Source organism: Xyrauchen texanus, chromosome 18 (genome assembly GCF_025860055.1).
Source record: "Xyrauchen texanus isolate HMW12.3.18 chromosome 18, RBS_HiC_50CHRs, whole genome shotgun sequence".
NCBI classification, from domain to species: Eukaryota; Metazoa; Chordata; class Actinopteri; order Cypriniformes; family Catostomidae; genus Xyrauchen; species Xyrauchen texanus.
The window spans coordinates 2660191-2678854 of NC_068293.1; the positions used below are offsets into that span (position 1 = coordinate 2660191).

At 35.9% G+C, this 18664-nt stretch overlaps 1 protein-coding gene across 1 annotated transcript; it reads left to right on the top strand.

Annotated features, from left to right (window-relative positions):
- The first annotated feature begins 922 nt into the window (after nucleotides 1-922).
- Nucleotides 923-17136, top strand: LOC127658722 (endoplasmic reticulum junction formation protein lunapark-A-like). The gene is made up of 13 exons (XM_052148175.1): nucleotides 923-1040; nucleotides 2843-2940; nucleotides 3126-3167; nucleotides 3822-4009; nucleotides 6670-6728; nucleotides 6864-6904; nucleotides 7644-7727; nucleotides 7805-7856; nucleotides 9332-9523; nucleotides 12547-12652; nucleotides 14058-14128; nucleotides 14331-14486; nucleotides 16188-17136. Exons 2-13 carry the CDS (start codon nucleotides 2914-2916, stop codon nucleotides 16346-16348), a joined length of 1179 nt encoding a protein of 392 aa, XP_052004135.1. The 5' UTR covers nucleotides 923-1040; nucleotides 2843-2913; the 3' UTR covers nucleotides 16349-17136.
- The last annotated feature ends 1528 nt before the right edge of the window (nucleotides 17137-18664 follow it).

The window sequence follows — 18664 nt, forward strand, 5'->3', positions numbered from 1 at the left end:
ACATAGTGGATTACATTCATGTTTTAATGGATTTAAAACATTCAGAGCCGTGATATACTGGATGTTTTTTTTATTCAATGTGTACAGTATGTGGCATGTAAATTAAAAGTGAGAGTGTTATAATGAGTGCGTTACCTTTTTTTTATATTAGTAATATAGTATAGCGTACTAATAATTGAGCTTCAGGGATTCTTCTAAAGAATATGAGAGGTGCTGAGTATTTGGAATGAATTTGTTTGGCATTGTTGATGACCATTATATGTATGTTATAATTATTCTCTTGTCTTATAGAGACATTGTTTCATAGATGTGTAGAATCAGTCATCGGAATGTAATAATCATTAATATACATTCAAATCAAATCGAATCAAATGAAGGCTATATATTTCTCTGTCTGTCTCTGTGATAAACATGACAGAGTATAAGACATTTTATACAAAAATATGTGTATTATGGGAAACGCATAACTTGGGCCAACATGAATAATAATAAGAAGATGTTTAGCCTATCTTTATGTGTCCTGCAATGGTTGATTACAATACGGCACAAGTAGAGCAGGAGATAAAATACAAAACTGTGCATGCATCCAGTATTCCAATAAGCACCAAACTTTGAAGTTACCAGAGGGAAAATATTATTTGTTATATGGATAATTTTAAACATTAAAGCTTACAGACACACAGATGTCTACCGGCAGTAGTTAAAATAATAACTTTTAGTTAGCCACTAATATAACCTGTCAAACAAAACTGAGAATAGGATATATGTCATACTAACAACACTAAACAATATAATATTGTAAAGAGAATCTAATATAATATGTAGCTGAGCGAGTGCACATTAAAACATCCAGTACGTCACGGAAATTGTGTACGTCATCACGCTACAGTCCGCAACGGTCTCGCTTGATCACGTGACAGAGCGAAGGAGGAGAGAAAGTCCCTGCCGCGTGGGGTTGTGGGAAAAGTTTGATGACGTTTGCCTTTGAAGTAGAGCAACATTAACGCAACTCGGTGCTGGTCATCTCTCATTCAACAACGGTAAATCATTCCAAATTATTCCTTATCGTCGCAGTTTTCGGCGTGGTTTTGCACATGGAAGCTGCGTTATAGTGCACGCATTAAAGAGAACAACGTGCAGTCTCATCATGTCCGCTAGATCAGCTTGCAGTAGCAAGTTAGATTGGCTTAAAGTGATTATTTAATGTCAAGTTCAATGTATTTGTTGCATTTTAAAATTAAAAACTGCATTTGTTATTCTAGTTTTTGAAGCTCTATCTTTGCTGGGGTTTTACTCCTTTATAACACATTTTAAAGATAACGGAATAAATTAGAAACTCTTGAAGTTTTTTAGTTTGTCTTGATTATCATTAACAATATTTCGCGAAGCTGCTTTCAGTTTTAACTGCTCGATGATACGTTGTTTGAAAGGTGATGCTGAATGAATTGTTTTCATTAAAATTTAATTAGCGTTAAGGAAACAGTTTTTTAAAATCTAATTATGTCAGCCTTTTACATGTTTAAAAAGTCTTTATACTGTCGCGTTTTTATAAAACAAACTCTGATTGTCATTGTTCACGCAGGTTTCACCCCTTCATTAAAGGGATAGTTCATGCAAAAATGAAAATTCTCTCATAATTTTCTCACTCTCATGCCATCCCAGATGTGTTTGTCTTTCTTAATTCCTTTCTTCTGCAGAACACAAATTAAAATTTTTAGAAGAATATTTCAGCTCTGTAGGGCCATACAATGTAAGTGAATGGTGACCAGAACTTTGAAGCTAAACAAAGCACATAAAGACAGCATGAAAGTAATCCATAAGACTTCAGTGGTTAAATCCATGTCTTCTGATCAATATGTTAAGTGTGGTTTTTTTTAACCACAAATCCCCACTTTTACATTCTTCTTTTGTTTTTGACTATTCACATTCTTCATGCATGTCACCACCTACTGGGCAGGGAGGATAATTGTTTGTTACTATTATAGATATATTCTCATCCACACCTATATCATCACTTCTGAAGGTAAAGATTAAACTACTTAGTCTCATTAGTTAATTTTATGCTGCCTTTGTGCTTTTTCGAGCTTTAAAATTTTTAACATTGAACTGAAATATACTTCCAAAAATCTTAATTTGTGTTCAGCTGAGAAAGAAAGTCATAAACTGACTTTTCGTTGCCATTTTTGGGTGAACTTTTCCTTAAAGTCTGTGCGGTTGGAAGACTCTCTGAAATCTTAAGGAGTCAGGACTGTGCAGTTTAAAATAGAGGAGTGTTTTATTACTTTTTGGAGCCTCTAGATTGTAAACTGTGATATCTGATATCACTGATCTGGGAGATTTATTCCTAGCATTTTGAGTTATTACTTAATAAATGTATGAATGTTGTGACATTACAGATCGAAATATAAATCCATGTGCCATCACGATAGCACAAGTACACTTTTCAAGCAAAACATTTCCCTAAAATAAATTTGTCAGTGATTAACTGATAAAGCAATAGCTTTATACATGGTTCAAAATGAAGACAATTATTTGGACACGTTCTGGTGGTCAGTCACCAAGAAAATTCATACATCCACTAAATATCACCTTGACACCAGTTAACCAACCCATAATAGTTCTTGCAAAATAGCTCAGAAAAGGGAAATTATTTCCAAAAATATTTAATAAAATAAAACAAATTCTAGCATAATTAGTATGCAAATTCCTCTTTAGTTTGGTGTGTGGCAGATGTGTCTAAATATGTTATGAGGCCACTGTAAAGAAAGTTCCCTAATCCTTATATTATCTTGAGTGGAAAACATGTGCATGGTCTTGTTAGTCTTGCTTTTATCTTGAACAGGTGTTGGACCTTAACGTGGTGTAACAAGAGTAAGAGAGCTCAGGCTTAGAGAGAAGGACGTCCCTTGCAAGATGGGGGCCGTGTTGTCTCGGTGGAGGGTAAATATGCAACTTCTGCAATGTCTGCAATTTGACTTTTATGTGGCTTGATGGAATATGTATTCTGTTATTCACTTATTTTGTACCTCCTACAAGAGACTTCCAGATCTTATAATTTGACATTTGTTCATGCTGAGGGCTTGCTGTGCTTTTATTAAGAGTAACGTGTTTGTGTCTGTTCACAGGCCAAGCCATCTACGGTTGAGGTTTTGGAGGGACTTGATAAGGTATAAAACTGCAGTTTTTCAGCCATCTTTTATCATTGAGTTTGTCCTTGCACCCTTAATCTACAGAAAAGCTTAATCACAGAGTGTGTGTTTTGGATGAGGGTGCTTTTTTAGTTCCGGTCCGTCACAGAGGCTTATAGTACCACAGAGAGTTACAGACAGACAGACACATGTCTGACACTACACAAGCCCTGTGGAACTGACATGAGATATTTTAGGATTTGGGTTATACAATACTACACACTGAGAGTGGTTAGTTTAGTTCTTCTCATGGCTTAGCTGATATGAACTGGACTGAACTTGTTTAGACTCCAAAGTCATGTGAGTTTATTTTACATGTGTTGACTTAAAAGATTAGATTTGTTCGCAGTAAATAACAATACATTTTGTGATGTGATCAGAGCCTGTCTCTCCAGTTCTACCTTTGGTTATTAGGTCATAGGGGTTTGTTTCGTTTTCAGTGATACAAGTTGTCCTTCCTCACACCCTCTGTGCTGCAGGGTATTTTAAAGTTAAATAAAGTTCAAGTTATTTCGTGTCCTTAGGCCGTCATGCTTGCTATTATTTGACCTATCCCTGGTAAGCATACCACCTTTTCTCCGAGCACAATTTTTTTAAATTATTACATAACATTCATTCCTTCACATTCTACAGGATATCCAGTCCCTTGAGGAATATCGAGAGAAGAACCAGAAGAAGTTGAAGTTATGGGTTTACAGGCTGCTGTTGTATTCTGCTCTGCTTTACCTGATGGCCTGCATAGTTGTCTATGTGTGGTACATCCCAGAGCAGCTGATAGGAAAATTAATAGTGGCTTCACCGTTCATGGTATTTCCATTATTGTAAGTAATTTTTGATGCTTTTTTTTAATTTGAAACTATTAAAGGCTTGAGCTGAATTCCATTCAGGCCACATCCACAATAAAACGTTTTCGTTTGAAAAATGCAACTCTTTCTTTAAGCTTTGGCCTTCCATCCGTTTTTGTCAGTGAAAACTGAGCTTTTTGAAAACGCTCTCCCAAGTGGATCCATTTGAATACGGCGTCTTCACGTTTTATTGTGGACTGGGAAAACTGATATATTTGAAAATGATGACATGCTTGTTGTCATGTGATGCCGTCATGTGATCCATTCAACCAAAACAATCAAGATGGCGTCCCGTGTTGTAGCGGTGATGTTGTGCCTGATATTCCCTTTGATAGAGTTGTTAAAGATAAATGTTTCTTTGTACAACATTCACATTGCATTACTTCAGAGGTGATGGGAAGTTTACTTTGAATTGGTGTCTGGCCATGGAACGTCAATTATTGGCATGTGCAGTAAACAGGATTTACACACACGTTTTTCACACGTTTTAGTGTGGACGAGCAACTATTGGAAAATGCCTGAAAACGGCAATGTGTACGAAAGCATTTCAGAAATGAAAATGCCATTTTCAAATGTATCCGTGTTAATGTAGACGTAGCCTCGGTAATAAACTTTTTCTTCTAAAGTAGTATTTTTTTTATTTTATATTCTGGTAAAAAAAAAAAAAACATTATCTTGTTTAATATTTTAGTATTTTTTTCCAGTAAAAAAAATAAAAATTCTAAGCATCCTTTAAACAAGATACATTTACTTGAAGCAAAGTGACATAACATATGTAGTCTTGGTTTCAGAGACATCTTAACAAAATGTAATGAGGTTAATGCTTTAAACAAGAAATTCACCTCAAGGCTTGTGGTAAATTCCATTCATTAGTACATGCATATTCTACCAGTCAGAAGTTTTGAAACACTTGACTGAAATGTTTCTCATGATCTTAAAAATCTTTTGATCTGAAGGAATGCGAAAATGTTTGAAATTAGTTTTGTAGACAAAAATATATGTGTGCCACCATTATTAAATTATTTCATGCAATGCAATTAAGAAAATTGTTTATTCCAGTGTTTTTGCAGAAAACAGCATTCTGAAACGTCATGTAAACAAGAACGCTGATATCCTTATGCCGTTTAAGGTATTAAAGAGGAAGTGCTTTAACACACCCAGGTTTCTCTCAGAGAACGCAGCTTAATGTGGTCATGTAAATGCATTGACGTCGTTATTACAGGATTTTGAGGAGTGTGCATGTGCGTGGACAGACTGCATAACAAAACAAATGTCATAGGATGGAGCCCAACAAGTTAGCACAGCGGAAAGAATTAAACATTTTAGGGAGCACAGTAGGAAAAACACAAACACTATAAACTATACCCATTTATACACAGCAATGAAAATATTGACTGTCCCTCACATTCGTGTAAAAAGCACTTGTACAATGTGGTAATCCTGGAGTTTGACGTAAGAGGGAAACCCCACTACTGTAGTGCAATTCAGCGGCAGGCTGCGTTAGAAACAAACACACAAACAACTTTGAAATATCTCAAAATAAAGATTTTTTTTATTTACACAAGTGTTGCTGGGAAGCTACATTGCCGTGGAGAAAGCTGCTTGCTACCTAGCCGCATATATATGAGAGTAAAGAGAAAGCCACTAACACAGTTCAAGTAAAAGCATACACCGATTTCGAGCCTTAAAGGTGCACTCAGTAACTTACAGTGACACCTAGTGGTGTGGATGCAGCATCACTTAAAATCAATCCTTTTCAGTTACAGATACCATTGCAGAAATTCACTATTCACAATCAGTCATGAATAATTTAATCCAAGCGTGAAAGTGTCCAATAACGAGACAGTTACTGAGATTAAGTGAGCCGTATTCAGCTGGTCTTGATTCTAAAATGGCAGAACCCATGAGGGCGCCCCTCCCCTGTGTAGAATAAAACAGCTTTTATAATGATACTGATATGACTACAGCCCTCAGCTCAAGGGAGTGCTCCTGATTTTATACATGTTTCAAAATGATTATTCATTTGTTTAGGAGTAAAACATTTTTAGTGAGGAAAACATAACTGAGTGCACCTTTAAAGTTGAAGTATGTAATTCCTGACACACGAGCCACCAAATGGAATTGCAAAAATAAATATTATTTTCAAAACAGCTTTCTGAATACACCCACAATGGCATCCCCGCCCCCAACTCGCACCATTGGTTGAGTAATGTTTTTGGGGTGGGTCTAATTGGATCGCTTTAAACAATGAATGTTTTACTAATAGTTGTTTCTGCATATTAAGCTTTGCTCAGTGTTTTGTCTTTTTTTTTTTTTTCAGTAAAAAATCAGAGACACCTTAAACATTTTTTTATGAGGTTTATACTTGAAACAGGAAAAAATATTTGTATTTGTTTTCCATTTTGCATTGTTTATTTTTCTTACCCCATTGCAAATAATTTTATTTGTTTATTTACTTCATAATACTGGAAGTAGTTATCCACATGTTGAACTTGATTTGGCCTTGTTGAAATTGAAATTATTTCACTCTTTCTGTATTATTGCAATTATTACATGATTTACTTGTAGTGTTTTGGATGAATACATGTGAAATTATGTTGTTGACGTTATAAATGATTTTCTTTTCCTGCATGCAGCGTCTGGCTCCTGAGAAAACTGCTGATTGTTTTATACAACAAACGAACAGAGAGAAACGGTAAGAATTTCACTTACTGTAAACAACAGCTAAATCTGTATTTGATTGTGATTATGTGTTTCATCTCATTATGAGGGCAGTCTTAAGATTCATCAATCAGAAACATTCATTTCTGTTCATCCTTTTCTTTCTTAGATGAAAAATTAGAAGAGCTGAAAGCAGAGAAAAAGAAAATAGTGAGTAATTAGTAGCGTCTTCCTTGAATGTCACATCCTGGTGTGCCATGGTGTTGAATTTGGCCAAGTTTGGTGTAAAAGCAGCAGCCCTTTTGTTGAATTTGGCCAAGTTTGGTGTAAAAGCAGCAGCCCTTCTGTTTTCCTTTGATCCTATTAAACTTTTCTGCTGTCAGAGAGAGAGAGAAAGAGATCATTTCGGCTCCTAATAAATAATCTGAAATCAAAGAAGACAGCAGGTAATTGGCACAAAGACTTTACTTGGTAAAGCGATTGGCTAACGACTTGTCTTTAAATTAATAGTGTTTAGTGATGGAGGAAATAAATCTGAGAAATTGCTTGTCATCCACTGTCATGTCTAATAACTTTCAATAATTACAGCTGATGGATTTTCACACTCCCCATTATCACAGTAGGGCTTGTAATTATTCTATTCATTAAAGTTAAATCATTAGCACTATTTGCTCTTTCCCTGAAATTAAGTTTTAAAACAAAAATCAATGGAACACAATGAGCAAACAGGTTTTTTATTTTTTCACTTTTTAATCCAAAATAAAAAATCTGGTTAGCTGCTTCATTTTAGTTGGAAAGATGTTGATTTTCAATGTCTTGAAAGTTTTTATTTCAATTTTTTTAATTTATAGTGATGCATTCCTGCGTTGACATATTCTGTGTTTGTGAATTGGCATCGCTGTTGAATGTAACTGTGGAGTTATGTGATGGTGTAATATCATTCTTACAGCTTGAGCAGGTGATGGAAACTGAAACCTACAAAAATGCCAAACTGATTCTGGAGCGGTTCGACCCTGAATCAAAGAAAAAACTTGTAAGTACCTGATACTGAAGTTTACAAATATATATTTTGAAAAATGTAGTAGATTCATGTTTTTTTTTTTTTTTAAGGAGTTAGAATCTCAACCCATAAGCCAACCTGTGACTCCAAGACAAGGGCAAGGTCAGCAATCTAAATAATTGCCTCTGTTTTAACATTGTGTTCTCTGACATTTGTAGCTCTCATAAAACATGCTTAACATTCAAGCATCAGGTTGTCACCTAATTACTCCTAATTTTATGAAAACTAATTATAAACACGGTCGCTACGGTCAAGGACAACCTGAAAATATCAGGACATTTTATAAATGGGATTTTCAGGCCTGGGAACACTGTAGAAAATATACAATCTTAAAGCCACAGAACTGTCTAGTTCTAGTTCTGCTCAGCGTTAAGATGTTCTTCGGGTAGAAAGTGCTCTTGTTAAGTGCAGTCTCTACAAACTAGAAAAGGCATGGAAATTAATTGTTCAAAAAGTGTGGGAACAAAACTTTAACTTGATAACATGCTTCAAAAGTCCTATTTGTAGTCTCATAAATCTTTAGTAATTCAGTAATGGTCTTTAAACATTAATAATTTCATTGAATTGTTACATGCTATGATTGTCTGAAATTTGAAACAGTGTCACTATCCTGGATAACAATTACTTTTGTGAAAAGTGCATGTCTTATTTATGGTTAACATAGGGGCGGCTGTGGCTCAGGTGGTAGAGCGGGTCGGCCACTAATCACAGGGTTGGCGGTTTGATTCCGGCCCGTACGACTCCACATACCGAAGTGTCCTTGGGCAAGTTACTGAACCCCAAGTTGCTCTCAGTGGCAGGCGTGTGTGTGTGTGTGTGTGTGTGTGTGTGTGTGTGTGTGTGTGAGTGAATTGGTCAATGAGACGCAGTGTGAAGCGCTTTGAATACCGCTTTGGTTAAAAAGGCGCTATATAAGTGCAGACCATTTAAGATAGGGATTAAAACTTTGTATAATACATCTATTGGGTTTTGATGAGGTCGTATCAGACCAATTTTTAGGAAATATAAAGGCTTAATTTTTAAATTACTACTTATAATTTTAACACACAGCATGGGACCCCTAACAGAAAGAATGTCGTTCTCAACAGAAAATGACAATTAAAAGGATACTTCACCCAAGATTCTCTCATTTACTTCACGGCAACTCAAAATCTTATGGTGTTCTTTCTTCGGCAAAATACCAAGGAAGATTTGTTTTGTTGGATGAATGTGTTTTGTCTATACAAAGCGAGTAGATGAGGTCCAAAATTACACGTTCTAGAAAGCATACATATCAATGGTTATGTGGTATCTTAGCAAGTGGTTAATAATAATGGAACAAAATTCCACTATTATAGTAATAGTAATTTTTCACTTCCTTGGCCACACCTGCTTGGGATTTTTATTTATTAAAACAGGCTTTGCATTGTGTATTTTAGCGAGTGTCCGGCATCAAGATTGGTTTGCATACTTTCTGAGTAACTTTGTTAGCAACCCTAAATATAGACTTTATTGTGTCAGCCCATGTCCTCAGAATCTAAATAAGCCAGCATTTATTTGTTTATTAAAGTGTAAGAATAATGTAATTTCCTTCTCAGAGCTGCGTCAGAGGCATATGACCCCTTGTCCTACTGGACGTCCTCCTCTCGCTCCGGTAAATGCCACTGCAGCCTCTCCTGCCCCACTTTCTGCCCCGGGGGGACCACCTGAAAAAAATCTGTCTACCTCCACCCCGCACGGTCTGATCAGAAGACCTGGAACCTTGACTGGCACACCTGCCCCAGGGATGGGTGAGTCTCCCAACTTCACTGAATATATCGGATTGCCTCTGTCTCTTGCTGATGAGCTGGTCAACAAAGCCCTGACCTACTACCAGTGTTGTGTTTTATGCATATAAACTATGCAGTATCATAGTGTTCTATTGAGAACTTTGGGCTGTAAACCCTTCCATCAAAAGAGTAAAACAACAAGGAGCTGCTTCATTGTAAAGACAAAGTATGGTTTGTTTTAACCTTGAATGAATTCTGAGGCCTGTTATAATGTAGGAGTACTGAATTTACCAGACAGTATACAGACAACGAGACATACAAGAGCGTTTCTTCAACTTTGGGCAATTTTGATTTTCCCATGGTTGATTAAAAACGAATGGATCTAAACTTTAGCTTTTTGTTAAAGATCACATTAAAACTGACTTCATGTTTTAGTCTTGTCCCGGACCCAGACTTTAATATTAAACTGAAAATCCATTATAAAAAAAACTAATTATTACATCTTTAAACCTATGATCATCTAAACAAAGACTGATCCGCCCGGAGAGGCGTGGCTGTCGTCCGATAGAGGGTGGAGGAGTGGCCGAGGAACAAGCTGCGGCGTATCGGTGAACTGGCGAGTAAGAGGTTTAATAGTAAACTTAAACAGACACACAAACACACACATAACGGACATGTCCGTGAACGATCTCTCTCTCTCCCACACGATCCCCTGCAGTCGACCTTTATCCCTCACAGAGGCTTGATTAGCCTAATACAGGACCGGGTGTTTAGGAGGCCCCACCCCTTCGCCCTGCCACATAGGCATAATTTCCAATCAAGTTGTAATTTTGACAAATTACCCAAAAAGAGTGAAAACATTTATTTAATATTGTGTATTTATGATGCATAAAATGTTAGCAATTAACTTAGTTTTTCGACAAAGGATTTCAAAAAAGAAAATATTTAATGTCATTTCCAGCACAGAATTCGATTAAACACAATACAGCATCTGAGCTGTGCTGGAAATGACAGAAATGATCTGCTGTGATGCAGGTACAAACACTGCAGGACATTGCTAGTAGACTTAATTCAATAAACTAGTGGGAGTGTGAATGTTTTTTAACAACGCTTTCTAGAAGTTCACAGTGTTCAAAGTGCCCAAGTTTAATAAACGTGCATAAATGTTTGCATTGATATCGTAAACGCTTATTGTGTGATTTAGTTTTTTTAGATCTGCATTTTAACTCGACATTCGCTCTAACATTGGAGTACGTCTTTTTATCCCCACTTCACTGCAAACATCTGTTGTTATTGACAGACAGGTGACACAGTGTGTTAGTGCCAGGTGTGTTAGTCAAGTAAGTTTTTCCACATGCAAACAGTTCTGGGCCCTGTTCAAGCAAACACATTTTGGAAGCAATTGGAAGTGAAAAGCACCTTGGTCCACTGCGGCGTCTCCATATGCTGGAAAATGAGTGAGCAGCAGGGATTCCAGACTATGCCAAGAAATGCAGAAATGACCAGTCTTCTCGCTATGATTGCTCTTGATGTTAAATTATATTAATTATGAGAGTGGATCACAGCAGGCATCATGAGGGAGGTCCATATCAGAGTCGTTATTAAAAGCTGTCCCTCTCATCATTCATCATCGGCCCTGCAGCACAGAGCCACAGACATCGCCACACGTCTGCATAGATGTGCCGCCTGACATTGACACAATATGCCGCTAGCTCATATTTTGCACATGCAAATGAGCTTTGTGGCCAACAGTTTGCTGCAAATTTGCAGTAGGCTGTCGTGGTGAGCAGTGTATTGGGCTACACAATTATTACACATCATAACTGTTGATTTTCTATTGTTGTAATCACAATTATACATATCGATTAATAGAACATACATAAAAAAATTTGCTGTTTATTGCAACTGCATGCCATGTTCCTTACGTAGGTTGAACATCCAAAACAAGCTGAGAAATGTGTTCATGTGAGACATGCATCAGTCTGCACTCAGCTCGCTCTTTTGGACTGTTACGAAAAGAATTCCGCAGAAGATCCGGAAATGTCTGTAGAATTGGGACACGCGTCATTCACAAATGTCCACACAATCCTCGACCCTTGTGTTTTTGTTTATTAATTATTTTAGCAGCCATTGCTGTAGTACTCTCACTTTTGTTTAACACATTTTACTACGTTTAAATCCATTCTGCAAATGTATTTATTTTTTGGGGGATTTAGCCATAATCGTAATATCTTTTTTTTTCCTGATTAATTGTGCAGCCCTAATTTCAATTCTGTTGTTTTCAATTGTTTTGTTTTTTTGCGCTTTGTTGTTATTTCCTTCTTCCTAATATATTCCCAATTCTTTTATGTGCAAATTCCTAAAATTGGATGACTAAACCGATATCAGAATAAACTTCTAACTAACATTGAAAACCATTTTTATTTTATTTTTGACTGTTAAAGTGAAATGTTGAGTAAACGGTGCTACATTGAAGTTAATTCATTTATTTTTAGCATTTTGATGTATATATTATTTACTGTACTGTATGTATTGTGATATATCTGCAGTATTGGCCACCCTGTTATCTGAATATTGGTATCACCATTAAAAAACCCATATAGGTCAACCACATGTTGTTTAAACTAACCTGAAATATATCACACCCTTAAAATATCTGAACCTATTTAAACATATTGTGGTTGCACTTTGTTACAGTATGTGTACTTTCAGTATAATTACAGTGTACTTACCCAAGAAAGTACGTAGTAATATTAGGTAACTACATGTATTGAATATTGGTTAGGTTTAGGGTTAGTAGGCCTACCTAGTAATTACTGTAGTTGTTGTAATTATATAGGATGTAAATATAGAACAGTACTGTTCTATAAAGTGCTATTCATATTGTAATACAGTACAAATCCCAACACAATTCTATGAACATCAACAATACATAATGACTTCCTTCAAATTCCACCAAAAGAAAACAGAATTAAAGCAAAATTTACGTGTGTGTGTGTGTGTGTGTGTGTGTGTGTGTGTGTGTGTGTGTGTTTTTTTCACAGCGAATCACCCTCCAGGTCCTCCACTGACCAGACCCATCCTCCCCAGAGACAGAGGTGCCATGGACAGGGTCATTGAGTACCTAGTGGGTGATGGACCTCAGAACAGGTAAACGCTCTCTATCGAAATCATGATTTATCTCTTCACACGGAGCAAAATAAGGGTATGAAAGGATTTTTATAATGCTGACAAATCGCCATATAAAAGTTTCAGTTCAGCCAGGGAGTAAATATCAGTTTAGCTGTTTGTTTCACCCATTTTGTTGTCCACCAGGTGAAAATTGATAGTCAGATCGCTTACAAAAGTAGGCCAGTAGCACAAGTTGTGCGGGATGAATTATGAGCATTTAAATATTAGACTTATGGATTTGATCAGATGCCTACAATTAAAAGAATATTCCTGTTCAATACAAGTGAAGCTCAATCGACATCATTTGTAGCATCATGTTGATTACATTATTTTGTCTTGTCCCTGGTTTATTTAAGAACAAAAAAGAAGCTAAATTCCGTTACATTAATGCACTTGCAATGGAAGTGAATGGGCCCAGTCCATTCACTTTAACATACACATTGTTTCACGTAATGTAAACATTATTCGAGTTAAAACTTTACCGCAACAAAGTTGTAAAATTGGATATAACTTTTACCGAAATAAGCTTAGTAAGCGATATTATCACACTAAAATCACGTTAACGTATAATGTTTGTCTTGTGGCTATACCTTTAAAACCATAGCATGCACCGCTGATTAAAATCACCCTTTTCTTATTTTTGTAATAATAAAACATATGTCAATGGCAAAACACTTAACTTGCATAATGTGACATATTTGTTGAGTGAAATGAAAATAATGTTGTGCGGGAGACTTCAGGATGTGATTAGATGATATAAAGTGAGCTATGATTTTAATAGGAATGGGATTTTAACAGTGAATTGGCGCCACATTTTTGTCGAAGTCATCATAAAAGTAATCCATACGACTCCAGTGGTTAAATCCGTACAGTGTCTTCAGAAGCAATATGTGAGTGAGAATCAGATCACTTTCACATTCTTTTTCTGTTTTTGGTGATTCACATATTTCATGCATATAGCCCCATACTGAACAGGGTGAAGAATTTCTAGGCAAGAAAAAACTAAAATATGTATCTGTTTCTCACCCACACCTATCATATCACTTCTGAAGACATGGAATTAACTACTGGAGTAAATGGATTACTTTTATGCTGCCTTTATGTGATTTTTGTAGTGTCAACATTTTGGCACCCATTCACTTGGAGCTACTGAGCTGAAATATTGTTCTAGAAATCTTCATTTGTGTTTTGCTGAAGAAAGAAAGTCATACACATCTGGGATGGTATGCCGGTGAATAAATGATGGGATAATTTTCATTTTTGGGTGAACTATCCTAATTATTTATTATATGTTGTCTTTAACTGCAGACTTACACTTTCAAATGTAGCTGATTGAATTGAAGTTTCATGTTGTTAGTTTAAATGTTATCTCTTTTGGTTTCAGATATGCTCTGATATGCCAACAGTGTTCATCTCATAATGGCATGGCTTTAAAGGAGGAGTTTGAATATGTTGGTAAGATTTGGAGAGCTAAGATTTTCTCATGCAAACCTTTTTTTTTTTTTTTGCTTAGTTTAATGACGTACTGAGCAGTTGCAAGTGTTGACCATCTCTCTAATGTGTTCTCTCATCTTTGATGTGCAGTGTTTTTATTTTCATATATGTGTCTAAGGATCTTTCAGATGAGCTGAGTTTGTTTTTATTGCTGCCGTTTTAGCATTCAGATGTGCCTACTGTTATTTCCTAAACCCTGCCCGGAAGATGCGTCCCCAGGCCCCACGTCTCCCAGAATTCATTGCAGAAACCAAGATGAGCCAAACCCCCCCTGTTGTTGCTATGGAGACAGACCTATCTGCTCCCCCACCTGCCCCAGGTACCAGATCTTCACCTGAGCAGCAGAAGGAGATGTTGTTTAGATACACCTCCTGATATTCTCAGATGGATGAGGGTTGTTCATTATTTAAGGAGGATTTTGGAAGGGCTGGATTTGTGTTTACGACAGGCTTGATGCTGTGAGTGTATGAGAGGTGGAGACGTGCTTTGAGGAGTGTGTGTGTATTTGTATCACTGCTTCTCTTGGCCTCTGCGGGGACATTTGCTGATGTGCTGCTGAACCTGAGAGCAGATCTGTGAGGTGATTAAAGGCTTTAGAGTCTTTTATTCCCACCCACAGTGCTGCGTAGTTAGTAGGGCTTTACCCTGTGTCTCTAACTGTTACGCACACATACACGCACTCATTCTTTCTCCCTTTTCTGTTATTATGTACTTATGACGGTGTGATGCCATGTGAGAGAGAGAGAGAGAGAGAGAGAGAGAGAGAGAGAGAGTGTGTGTGCGCCATTTAAATGGCACAGTTATTCTGGAATTTAGTTACAGCTTTACATTTCTTAATTTGAATTTGACTTTTATTTTCTGTTTTCTTCCATTTTTTTTGTCTGAATATGTGAATGTGTGTGGTAGATGATAGAGTAGACTGCACATTCACTCAAGCACACAACATGCAGACTATACATGTATTCAATTAAAACAGCCTTTTGTGGTATAATTATCACACTGAGCTATATAGCGAACTGTTTATTGAGAGGTGATGAACTACAGTCAAATACACACAAAAACTGCAAGGGAGACTCTTAGTTTTCCTCAAAATAATAGCTTTTTTTGAATGGGTGTGTGAATTTTAATATATATATATATATATATATATATATATATATATATATATATATATAACAAATAAATTACTACTTTATAGTATTAATAATATATAATAATTGTAATATTTTGATATATAATAATATTATACAATAATAATACATTTAAGTTTTATTCACATCTGTGTAACTGTTACTCTGTACATCTTTTGATATAATAATGCAATGTTACTGTATGTTGACAACTAGGTGTTCTTTTTCATTTGATTCGTTTTAATAAACTAATTTGATTAGAAACCTTTTTTAATGATTAAAACTGAATTAAACTCTTGAATACATAATTCATAAAAAATAAAGTGGAAAACACAAAATTTAGGAAGAAATCAAATTGAATTTTTTACATTGAGTAATGCAATGGAATTCTTCGGGACCTACTGAACTTTCACCCTTAGATTTAATCCAGAAATATTTTTACATTTTAGTTGAGCCCCTCTTGCATGCTGTTCTCTAACCTTTGAGTATTGATGATAATTCACCATTGTTGCACAGTGAATCAACATGATGTATTAGTAAATTGAATTTTGCACTCCTATGTCTTATAATAAACAAATAGAATATTATGTGATGGGAAATATAATTACAATATATTTTATATATTGCGACAGTATTACACATCTGATACACTTTTGTTAATTAAGCAATTAAATATATTATTTTATTATTATTGTTAGATTATTCATGAGAGAGAGGTGTTGAGGAATACTAAATGTGTTGGCATAACTTCACAAAATGAATGAGGTAAAGGGGTTGAATGAGGTTTCTGGTCGGTAAAGACCAGAGGTATGCGTTAAAGTTTTAAGCAGTGAAATCTTTTTAATTCCAAAATGATATTAACATAAGTACTGATTATGTATGTTCACTAGAGGGTAAAGCAGCCAGTCCAGAGCATGTAAATGCAGAACCCAAGGAGAAGCACGCAGAAGAGAGTCCATCAGAAGAGACGTCTGGAGTTCCTGAACCCCACACTGACCTCCCTGACAAATCAGATGGCGAGCACGATGTGTCCGCCATGGAAGTGGAGTAGAGTGCTACAAATCTTGACAATATAAACGTGTATTCATCTTGAGTGTGCATGCATGTGAGTTCGATTTCAACTGAAGGTTCATTTTCTTCTTCACCTTTGGTTTATTTGTTGCTTCTCGTTTTAATTTCCTCATATTATAATTGCTGTTATTTCATAAGTCAGTGTAGTAAAGTGCAGTATAAAATAAAAAAAAATTTTTAGTGGTCAAATGTTTGTTTTTCTTTTTTGTTTTTTTGTTAAACTACCAATTATAAAACTAATATAGCTGTAATAAGTTACATTGCTGACTTTTATAGTCCATGCATATTTAGTCTTCGTTTACAAGTTACATGAAAGCACGAATGTAAGAATGTTCAAGTGTTTATTTGTTATCTCTGAGTTGGCAAGAAAAGCAGCTATTGTCATTTCACTCTCCATGTAAGCACTGTTTTGTGACAATGTATTTAATATTCTTATTTTATAATACATAATGTAAAAATGTCCTGTTCAAGAGTATTTATAAGGTTTATAGTCATTCATATCCTCTCAGTGCCAGTTATGAAAGTGTAGCATACATGAGGTGCTGTGAGATCGGTCCTGTGTTTACATGTTTACAGGTTGCGCCATAGGAATGTCTGCTTATTTATTACTGCATAGAAACAGTCTTTCAGTGTTCTCAGCCATATGTGCCTATATGTTTAAGCTGTTTGATAATAATAATAATAATAATAGAAACAATTCTCTAATTATGAAGTATTTTGTGCAAAAATACAATGCTGTTTTAATTTTGTTTATGAAAAATAAAGTTTTTAAACACTCCTATTTTTGGGAGTTCATTAAGACCAGTGTTGTGGGTAATCTTATTACTTTTTAGTTAAAATGTGTAAATTCTTGTCATGTTGAGTAGTTACTGACATTCAATTAAGAATTAAAAGTATTAATGAAGAAACTTTTCGAATATAACCAAAAATGAATGTGATTACTTTTCGATTAAGTAACGAGTAATGTAATCTGATAACAATTTTATAAAAGTTATTTTTAATGGATTACTTTTTGAGTAAATTGCCCAACGTTGATTATAAGAAATGTAATATTAATATTCCAGTTTCAACACAAATTGGGCTCAAATTTGGGCAGAATGAAAAAAATTACAAATCTGGGTTCCAGTGAGGTACTTACAATGGAAGTCAATGGGCCAATCCTTAAATGTTAAAATACTCACTGTTTAGAGCTTAAGAACAGGTTAAGAAATTCTTGGAGTACAAACAAATTTATGGTTTATGTTGTGCTGGCAAATACTTGATACTGTCAACTATCGCATGTATGCTGCATCCCTCAAAACCAACAGAAAATGAGTTTATTCAGATGGTCATGTGATCTCAACATCACAGCTGAAAGACGCACCCATCCCATCTAGAGTAAAACCGTGAAGTTCTAGGCTGATATGACTGGTGTCTTCATCTCATTTTTTTTTTATAAAAAAATGTACAAGGTAATTTATAAGATATTTTCCAATTTGTTTATGTATTCCACTTTAGGTTTTAATTCTTTGAAATCCATTAAACACATTATGGTGTTCTGGATTTGAGGGGGGCAGGGTCATGGTTATACAGGTAGTTATAGTTTTTAGCTGATGTTATTTATGTCAAGATCTTGCCGGTCAGTGGACATGCCGCTTGAATGGTTAAGTGACCCCACTCAAGTGAGCATCTGTGTGTGCTCTGTCTGATATAGGCTGTTAGTGGCCTGCGGTATTGCCCTCGTTGCACCCAGCCTGCAGTCCATCCATTCTGACACCGAGAGACATTGAGAAGAATGTGTTAAAACACAGTCCATTTTCATTAGGTAGCCTATTTTAGCTTGTGATCATTTTATTTTAGCTCATTGATCATTTCGGACAGTATTAGATAATGGGAGTGACACACAAGCCCGACTGAGCTTGATTACTTGACCCTGTTCATTTGGAACACGAGAGCTATATCTGCTCGAGCTGCCCCTTGACACGCACACATTCCCTCTCGCTCTCTCTCTCAGGTCAGTCTCTCACATTTGTCTTTGGGATTTTATAATGCATGTTTACAGATACGTGACCCCCTGAGCACAGCAATGCATCACTGTCAGCAGGACAGTACCACCTGATTCCCATACACTGCGCTTTTCTCTGACCTCTGACAGCATCCCGGCGCTCCTATAAAAAGAACCCGTCAATAGGACATTTGAACCTTTCCCTGCAAATATGATGTAGATCAAGTGTTGGTGAATTACTTGTGAGGTGGGCGCTCAGTAGCCCACCCCCAAACACAGAATGTTTCATTTAGAAGTCAAACTCCTCACTAC

What these genes read in the sequence shown, in the direction of transcription:
- LOC127658722 (XM_052148175.1), top strand. Translation starts at nt 2,914, where the DNA reads ATGGGGGCCGTGTTGTCTCGGTGGAGG. An exon ending in GACTCCAAGACAAGGGCAAG is followed by an intron (nt 7,857 to 9,331) that starts GTCAGCAATCTA and finishes TTTCCTTCTCAG; the next exon opens with AGCTGCGTCAGAGGCATATG. An exon ending in GGTGATGGACCTCAGAACAG is followed by an intron (nt 12,653 to 14,057) that starts GTAAACGCTCTC and finishes TTTTGGTTTCAG; the next exon opens with ATATGCTCTGATATGCCAAC.